At 35.6% G+C, this 10,413-nt stretch overlaps 1 protein-coding gene across 3 annotated transcripts in view; it reads right to left on the bottom strand.

Moving 5' to 3' along the window:
• Positions 1–10,413, bottom strand: part of LOC106874712 (activin receptor type-1) — a 74,683-nt gene that overhangs the window by 16,778 nt on the left and 47,492 nt on the right. For all 3 annotated transcript variants that reach the window (XM_052967084.1, XM_052967083.1, XM_052967082.1), the window contains 2 exons: positions 8,564–8,723; positions 4,435–4,502 (listed from right to left, as the gene is read on the bottom strand). In XM_052967084.1, coding sequence (XP_052823044.1) covers positions 4,435–4,502; positions 8,564–8,645 — 150 coding nt within the window. In that variant the 5' untranslated portion in view covers positions 8,646–8,723. The remainder of the gene's footprint in view (positions 1–4,434; positions 4,503–8,563; positions 8,724–10,413) is intronic.

Here is a 10,413-nt window from a genome sequence, read left to right as displayed (position 1 = left end):
GCCAAATCAGATTGGAGCCTGGTGCAGCCATCTGGTTTCACCAGTCCTCAGTCAAATCGTCCAACCCATGCTAGCATGGAAAGCGGACGTTAAATGATGATGATGCTAAAGACTACTGACCAGACATGAATATGGGTCTTTTACTCTTTTGTATGAATAATAAGTTTGAAATTACAATGAATAACAATAAGAGGTAAACTATAAACATAGTGGAAAAAGAAGAAAATAAAAATGTAGCACATTTCTCTTGTATTTTAAACTTTTCACTGCTAACTAACATTTTGGTTTTTGTTGTGTTGACCTTTAGACCTTTGGAATGCAGACCTTTTTCTTTTTCATCAGTATATATAAAATTTCCAAGAACACTAGTATTATAGCCCCAAGTACTATACTAAATAGAAGGGAGCCAAGGGTGTATCCCAGCTGAACACCTACTAGTATCTTTTACCTTTTACTTGTTTTAGTCATTAGACTGCAGCCATGATGGGGCACTGCCTTGAAGAATTTTTAGCCAAATGACTTAACACCAGTACTTTTTGTTTTAAAGCCAGGTACTTATTCTATTACTCTCTTTTGCTGAACTGCTAGGTTATGGAGATGTAAACACACCAACACTGGTTGCCAAGCAGTGGTAGGGGACAAACACATACAAACACATGAGCTTCTTTCAGTTTCCATCTACCAAATCCACTAACAAGGCTTTGGTCAGCCTCAGGTTATAAGAGAACACTTGCCCAAAGTGCCATGCAGTGGAGACTGAACCGAGAACCATGTGGTTGGGAAAATACATGGCTTAAATGGTTCTCATAAGTCATTTACTTGTACCTAGTATGAAAGGCCTTCTTCAGACCAGTTAATGCGAAGTGAAATGGTTTGTTTAAGCTTCTGAAGTGGTTTAGCAAAAAATATGGCATTTGTCTTTTAACAGCATGGCACAAACCGTAACTGCATCTTTTCCAAGCTAATTGTATCAACATTAGCTTTGGTAAAACCTTCAGCAACTGAATTGATGCCCTCTAGTGTAATTGGATGCTCTCTAGTGTTACTTGATGGTTATACTGCTATGTTAGTCCTTTGAGGATAACATCTTGCATGACCCATCATAGAAGCTTCTAAATGGTGGTCTACACTAGAAATAGCAATCAAATCTTCCTCAACTCACACAACCTACTGCTATAAGGAAAGGACTCATTGGATAATGTAATCTTACATACCACTAAGATGACAGAATGTTGTGGTTGAAATGTCTTTGATTGTAGTCTGCTTGATCATGGCTGACCCAGGGCTAAACATCAACCTAACAAAACTTAATATTTATCACAACTGAAAAGTGGATGTTGTGTTAAAACACAGAATACTGTGATAGTAACCATGAGAGAACCTCTTATATAGTGTTGTGGTGCATATAAGCAGTCGTTTACAGTGCTAGTGGAAGCAGTCACTGCTACTTCCAGCCATCAGGCATCTACAAATGACAAGGCCAAAATAACATGATCTGGTAGTCCTGGCAATGGTGATGGTGGTGATTGTCTCCTGCTAGCAATGTAAACAAGAGTGCTTATATGCACCACAAAACCATATGTGAGGTTTTCTAATGGTAACTATCAAAGTATTCTAAGTGGTGATAAATATTACCTTTTGGTATTAATACTGCTTCTGTCGCTATCATTTTTTAATAAGCCCACTGGTGATTTGCAACACCAGAGCCTGGTTAGGCACTGCGATTCCATGTATATCACTAGCATAGCAGTTGCTGCTATTTCCATTGGTTAAGTGTCTACCATCGATAATGCCAAGGAAGGCCAAAATCACATGATTTGGTAGTCCTGGCAGCATTGATGGCAGTGATTGTCTCCTGCTAGTTATGCGAACAAGAGTGCTTATATGCACCACAAAACCAAATGAAAGGTTCTTTCATGGTAACTATCAAAGTATTCTGTGTTCTAATACAACATCCACTTTTAAGCTGTGTAAATATTACCATTTGGTATTAATACTGCTTGTGTCGCAATTAATTATTTTTTAACAACTTAACAAATTGAGTGGCCAGTATAACCTGAAATTTTGAACATCTCAGCAATTACTCCTGTTGCTTCCGTTATTGCCTCATTAACCATAAATGGGTTAAGTGGAGTAAACACTTTCTGCCTCAGCCTAATTCCTTTTTTAATAATTTCTCATGACAACATTTCTATGTATCTTTCCTTCTCTATCATTGGAGACAATTGTGCCATTGTTATTTCAAACACACTTCTTGTCAAAAGGCATCCTTGATCATATGAACATGCTGCCTTGCAAAGTCTCACATTGCCCAACCTCACTGTACAGAAGAGTAACAAATCTACTGTCTGCATCTTCTTCTTGATGCCATCAAGCATATTGATATCATTCCTTTCCACAACTGTCTAGGCCAGTTGGTTGGCTATAATAGTCCTATCTACTACTCTACACCGTGTCATTTTGACAAAAATTTACTTTGTTATAGTTCTCTATTTGCTCCTTGCCTTAATGGGTATTAGCAAATATTGTTTAGAAGCTTTAGAAACAAAAAAAGTGTTGTTAGTTCATGAAATATAATAGCAGAATAAAATACAATAAAAGTAACTTGTTAGGGATAAAGGTCAGAATTAACAGAAGAAAGAATAAAGACTAAGCAGTTTAATTTATGCTGGTTTGGAAATTGTATCCTGAAACATTTATGCAGATTAAAAATAGCAGAAAAGAAATCATATGGAAGTAACAGAATAAGATAAAATTAAAATGGGATGAAGAATATGACATTGTTACAGAGTTTAGAATCATAGACAGTAGGATGAGGTTTTTGACACCATTTGACAATCTGTAACCTTATATTCTGCCAACAACAAATTATTGCCTTGGAGTGGATGACTTGTTTAACCCTTTTATTACCATGTTTCTGTAGACATACACTGCTTTTGTTTCAATTAGTTTTTAAAATTAAAGAAAATGTTTGTAAAATAGCTTTGTTGTTATCAAGCTAATGTTTAGAAAATAAAATAACATGAAATTCTGAAGAAAGGTCCTGATTTAGATCACTTTAAAGAAAGTTTATACCAAAATAAGGGATGATCTCAGACAAGTTGATATCAAAAAGGTAAATTGATTGTGAGCAGATGTATGATGTAATACATTCCAATTACAGCTTCCCCATCCACTTTTGGTCAAAAACTACATTATCTATGATTCATTCTATATTTCAAATTATAGCATGTGATTCCAGATTTGTTTGCAAGTATTAAAAGCTCTATGAATGGCAATGATGTTAGATATTGTGAGCTACTTGTAGAAACAAATAGGTAGGAGAGAGATAATTAAAGAGACAAAATTTAAAAAAAACAGTATGAAGACCATCCAGATATTACAAAGTAAAGTATTACAGATAAACAATACATGAAAACATATTATGGCACCCATCCAGCATACGCCAGATTGGTAAATCAGATGCCAAGATGATTAGGAATATGAATGACATTGGCAAATGTGCCCAATTTTAAAGCTCTGCTCACATATCTAGGATGGCATGATGCCATATTTCACAGACTGCATCCATAAAAGACATGATAAAAAAAAAACACCTATGCCCAAAATTTTTACAATACTAATTTATATTAATAGATGATCACTAATTTGTAGAGGAGAAATACAGTCACAGAACATAATTATTGACCTAAAAGGTAAAGTTGGCCCTAGCTGACATTAAATCATAAAAGAATGTGGAGGGACAAAACTTAAATCATTGTCATTTTAATGTCCACATTTTCCATGCTTGCATGGGTTGGATGGAACTTGTTGAGGTGCATTTTCTATGGTCAAATGCCCTTCTTTTCACCAACCCTCACCTGTTTCCATGCAAGATAATGTTTCTCTTAGAACATACATGTCTCAGAAGACTGGAAACAAAGGACACCGCTTGCAGTGACACCCATTTACGACCATCATGTGACATCAAAATAAGGGGACAGTAACACACACATATATGATGGGCTTCTTTCAGTTTCCAGCTAGCAAATCCACTCTCAAGGCTTTGGTTGGCCTGGAGCTATAGTAGAAGACATTTGCTCAAGGTGCCACACAATGGGACTGAACTAGAAACCATGTGGTTGGGAAGCAAACTTCTTACCACAAAGCCACGCCTGCACCTATTGCAATGCATTTTATTCAAATGCAATGCCTGCATCTGAACTACTGAATAAGTACTAGCTGAGCACTGGGGTCAATGTAATTGACTTACTCACTTATCCAAAATTATTGACAGTGTGTCAAAATTTGAAAGCAATATATTTACAGATCATAAACTCATTTGTTTCAATTCCTATGCCTGATCCAGAGTTGAAACTCTGCTGCAACCTTCAATCAAAATGAAACTTTTAGTGATAAAAACAACAAAACTAAGAGTAAAAAAGGAAAACTTACAACAGTTGAGGTTTGACAAGAGGAGTTTGGGCAGTCACAACAGAAGCAGGAAATAGTTTTATTTTTGCCTTTATATAAAAAAGAAAAAAGAAAAAAAAAACAAGTTCAACATTTCACTGTAAATATCATGATGCTTCATTTTTAATTTGTCAAAACAATTTTTTCATTACAAATATAATTTTCAAAAAACTTTGTGCTTCTACTGAAAGTTGTAACTCATTTTAGGCAACGTAACATTGACCTCAACTGACTGAAGGTTTATGACAAAGAGCTGTGACACTAGCAGAGATGCTTAACTCTGGATTATGAAATCCAACTACAGTACCAGACTCTTAACTGGCTTCCAGAAATCCAAAATTACAGAACCCCCCAGCTATTTTTGAAAGTGGCTAGTTTTGATTTTCATGGACAAGCTGAAGTTCATTCACTGTGCAGCCACTATATTGGTTGATTTGCATACAGTGTGTTAAAAATAGTTTTGTAGCTTAATTTTTTTAAATGGATATTAAACAATACTCTGCTTTAAAAATGTGTTAATTTGTACCCGAAATCTATTAAATTTTTCATCATTTAATTTTCCTTCTATAAACTTTATTCTGTATAAATGGGCCATGGTCTAATCAGATCATCATCATAATCATCAATATCAACATTTAATATCAGTTTTCCATGCTGATATGGATTGGACAGCTTGACAGGAACTGGCAAGGCCAAGTTCCACAGTTTGTTTTGGCTTGGTTTTCTCTGGTTGGATGCCCTTCCAAATGCTAACCACTTTACAGTGTGTACTGGGTGCTTTTTACATGATACCAGCACCTACACCAATGCTTTTTAAGTGGCACCCTAGTTTTAAGATCTCAATTCTGCTGAGCTGGGCAGATGTTCTCAAGTACAGCAATATACCACATATCTTGGTCCATTGTCATTTCCTTCGTAAAGTTCATTTTTTTTTTTGATCGGCCTTCAATAACTCATCCCATGTCTTCCTGGAGCACATCTTCCACAACTCCCTCCACTTAAAGGGATTGGCACTTCTTTATGCAACTGTCTTCATCAATCCACAGATGGTGCTTAGTATTTACTTTGACATATTGAAACCATCCTTATTTCAATAAAACTGGCTAAACATTTTCAGGCTCAGAAACACCCATTGTTTCAGTTGATGCATTTCTATTTTAATCAATAATTGATCATAAATAGATAATTCATTTTCAAGTGAAGTCGTAATAACTTTAAAAAACTGATAGTTATATATAAAAAAGATGGTAATTGATGTTTGGTCCCAAGTCGGCACTAATCAAAGAGATGTATGATCAAATGCATAATAATTCAAAGTGTTCTTCCCTTTTGTTTAAAAGCGACAGAGTTATACGGTGCAATTTGCAAGATCCAGCTGCTCTTTCTAGTACAGTAAGCAACCATATAACAGCATCCTTGTTGGCCCATATAAAAAAAAATTGTGAAATATTATAGAATTAAATGTATCAATAATAACAGAATTTTAAAGGTTATTTGACTTCTCGTAAAGATACAAGGCAAGAAATTTGGGGGCAAGGGTTAGTTGATTATATGAACCCCAGTACTTAAATTGTACTTTATTTTATTGGCCTTGGAAGGATGAAAGGCAGAGTTGATCTTGGTGGTATTTGAATTCAGAATGTAACTGCATCTGCTCACCACACAGTTTCTCAGATATCATTTTTTAAAAATATTTCTTCTCCAATAACAGGAAATTTCACAGGAAGTCAATTGAAACATTAGCAACTAAGAGACAGTTTAACTAAAGTAGTAATTCTCAACCATTTGTTATCTATGGACCACTTTTACTCTGGTGGACCCCAATAGCCATTCAGTTTTATAGATATTTCTTTCAAAATCTTTGTTTTGTTCATCACACAATCACTTGTGTAGGTTTGCAATAGCACTCACTGAAAGAACATGTTCCAATGGCCAGAGACATGTTGAACTACGTCAAGCATTAGTTAAGCATTGTTTCTTGCAATAAATACATCTGAAGCAAAATTTTTTCATGGAACCCTAAATACTACTCCATTTTAATATTTTGCTTAAATGGACTCTGAATTTTATATGGACCCCAGTTTAGAACCATTGAACTAAAGTATATTTTTTCCTCTCTTGATCAAAGTAAGTACAGTAGAACCTTGCAGTATGAGTGCATCATTGTACAAGTAATTTGCTGTATGAGCCACAGCTCATGCAAATTTTTGTTTTAAAGTATGAGTAGAAATCCACAGTACGAGTGGAAATCTGCAGTACAAGCGAATTTCATACAAGCAACCACTAGTCGGCACTGAGCTCATACATGCTCTCCCAACAAGCGTAGCCTCTGCTCACTCTGTTCAAGTATTTATCTTGTCGTGGCAGCATTTCTGTCGTGTTTTTCCCAGTGTTTTTGTGTTTTTTTCTTTCTATTATTGCACTAGCTGCATCGCACCAGACACATGGTTCTCATTGAAAAGTTGTATTCTTTTCCTTTATAATACAATCATTAATTACTTTTGCATCGGTAGTTCTGATCAATGGTTCATTTGGGGAAAATAAAAATCAGTGTAAAAGAAAGCACAAGTTTACCAAAGTTAATCTGTCAACATAATATAGAGTTAACATTAGAATTTTATTCACACTAATGGAAAAACTAAACCCACAATAAGGGATTTGTAAACAATTGCATATTTAGTCCAAATGGCACTAACCAGGCAACGAGTCTATGATATAGTGTGTGTGTCAAATGATACAAAGGGGGTTCTCCTAGGATTTAGTGTTAGTGGGGTGTCAGGGTTTTTTTTTTTTTTACACAGGTGGGTGATGGAGCATTTTTTGGCTGATAGGTGGGCGGTACTGCAATTTGGTGCATAAAGATTGGGAAACACTGAGCTAGATAGTCACTTTAAGATGCTTTTAGCATAAGTGACAAATATAGACTGTCAACACATCATCTCCCTTTTTTTATATTTATTCACACTGCTTTGAATTAATCGTGTATTATCTCATAGCTTTGAGATTTTAATGATGTGATTATTTTTATGGTAGGTATGAGAGGTTAGATCTGGCCAGTTTCAACATAATCCAGGAAGAATATTTAGGCTGGATATGGCTAGTTTAAATGCAAAAGAGCTAAACTACTTTTCTCAAACAAATTTTTTTTTTATTGTAGGAATGCAAACTGAATTAATTTATAGAGTTGCTTGATGATGAGATAACATACATAATAGCTAAATGTTTCTACAGCCAGGGAAGTGACAAAAACCATGATTAACATTGCTCATTGCTTTAGCTCATTGAGAGAGAGAGGATGATATTCTGTTAGTCCATATTTATTGCTCATGCTAAAAAACACCCTAAAATGACTGTCTAGGCAGCAAGTAAGTCATCACTTAAGAACACACTACTACCACTAGTCCAACAAACTGCTGTATTATACTTCTTCAACTGCTGCTGTAACAATGGCCCAAGCTTCTTCTGAGCAAGAAAGTTATGTATCACCCCTAACCATTTGATGGTTAAAGGTGGTATATAATGTATTTCATTCATCATATCTTGCACTGAACACTTTTTCTCAAAACTTCCTCCCCAGAACTACAAATCTCTGGCACTCCTTTCCTTCTCAGTGCATATTTCCCATTATAATACTGATATAGAGAAGGGCAGTCTGAATTCACTTGTCAAGGTGGGCCTTAAAGGACTATGGATACAACCCCACTTCCTGAGATTAAGGAACTGGGAGCCCAGTTCTCCTAGCATGTAACTGATATCATAAGGAATTAGAGTCAACCCTGGTTATAAATTTGAGCACTATGTAATCAACAAATATTTCATTAATTATTAAACAGAGTAAGTGCAAATACTACCAGTTATTGTCTGTGAATACCTTCGAGAGAATATCCAACTACTTAGTATTGTGAAAGATGGGATAAACTTCAACAAAGTTTAACTACAAAATCAAATTACTGTATACAACATTCCATGGTGAAAGATGTTGTTCAAATAAAGTACAATCAAAAGAATTCGAGTATATTTCTGACCAATTGTGCCTCTTCAACTACACAGATATTTCCTACCACTTATTGGAACCACAAGAATTGAACAAACGAATTAAGCATCAACTTACTTTTTTTCTCACTGCTGAGAGCATTAATGCCATAAAGCTTAAGCTTCTGGTGCCGTCTTCGGCGTGAGAGTTTCTGTCTCATCTTTGAGGGCCTTTCAGAATGTTTAACAGAGAAGTAACATCATCCATACAGTTGTTAATTGCTGACAGTAAAAAAAAGCTGAAAAACATGAAAGGAAAATGATTAAAGACAAAAGTTATCGACACTTAAATTTCTGAAAAGTAAAGATCAAATGTGAACATGAATTCTACATGTTCAAATGGAAGAGATATGAACTCTGCAAACTGCATACAATCAACTTTTCAGATTACCTTTTATCAGTGGCATGATAAGATACCCAAAGTCCACATTGTAATAGGGAGGCATCCAACCATCAAAAAAAAAAAAAAAAACCCACGTCAGAGATGCTGAAAGAGTTATCCAACCCATGCCAGCATAGAAAAGCGATGTAAAATGATAATGACGATGACGATGATAGAAAAGGAAACACCTAAAATATGAAAGACTTGGGGAGTTGTGTAAAGCATGAGAATAGCATGTATGATGCTTCCAGCAGAGTTAGAATGAAGTGGATCTTTAGTCAGACCCATTATGTCCTGCCTCACTGACAGTGGACAGAGTAATGAATTGAGAAATAGAAAGGGAAGCAGAGAATTCTTCATCATAGATATATGGCAGGCATATGCCAGTCAAAGAGAGAACAAAGCTTAGAGCAAAGAAAAAATTCTCAGTGAATATTATCATCAATTAATGACCACTTTTCCTTGGTTGCATAGGTCAGATGGAATTTGTTGGGGTAAATTTCCTATGGTTGGATGTCCTTCTTGTTGCCAACCCCCACTTGTTTTCAAGCAAGGTAATATTTCCCCATGATCACGCATGTTCATGGAAAACTGGAAATGAACAACTTGTATGGTAGTGACACCAATTTACAACCATGTTGTCAAGAGAAGGGTACATGTAAACACACGCGCGCGCAATGGTCTTCTTTCAGTTTCCAACTACCAGATCCACTCACAAGGCTTCAGTCACCCAGGTACTATAGTAAATGACATTTGTCCAAGGTGCTGTGCAGTGGGACTGAACTTGAGACTATATGGTTTGGAAGCAGGTTTCTTAAGCACACAGCCTGTTGATATGATTACAGTTGCATCAAGCTCAGGTGGTTTCATGGAAGATGGAGTGAAATGCATGCTACAGTGTAGACCAAAAGAAACCAGATATTCCCTAATAATTATAATAATATTGACTAGCAGAAAGACTGCTTTCCAAGCAGTTTTCTGCTAGCCACTTAATAATATTTTCACATTTGATTCCCAATTCTAATGATTTTTATATTTTACACCTGATTATCTCTTTGTATAACAGTGCTCACTTGCTTAGTAAATAATGCTTTCATTATTTTACCACAGTCATAATTTCTCTTTTTTAAACAAACATCAAGGTAGTCCAACTACAGAGGGGGAAGCAGTTTGTGAAGTATTACTTTCCTCTCAAAGCAACATAGAAATTTCAATTCAGCAGCCCATCTGTAAGCTTTGCAGTGTGCATGTGTGTATGTGTGAGAGAGGGGGAGAGAGAACATTGCAAACAATGAATGAAATAAACATGAAATGAAAAAATCATATAAATAAAAGGGCATAACTAGAGATGCATATGCCCCTGACTTTGTTGCTTCATAACATCCAGAAAAATGGATACCTTTTAACAAAATTTTCAACAAATACCGCTTAGATATTGTAGCTTCAGAGTATATAAGGATTTATAGGAAAGAATTTTTCTGAGGAGTTTTGGAAAATTCACATGATCCGACTTTTCTCCCTCATAACTTTCAGGAAAATGGGTATCT

The sequence above is a fragment of the Octopus bimaculoides genome, chromosome 4 (genome assembly GCF_001194135.2).
Source record: "Octopus bimaculoides isolate UCB-OBI-ISO-001 chromosome 4, ASM119413v2, whole genome shotgun sequence".
NCBI lineage: Eukaryota > Metazoa > Mollusca > Cephalopoda > Octopoda > Octopodidae > Octopus > Octopus bimaculoides.
Note: the sequence above shows the minus strand (reverse complement) of the source record. Positions and strands in the feature narration are given on the sequence as shown.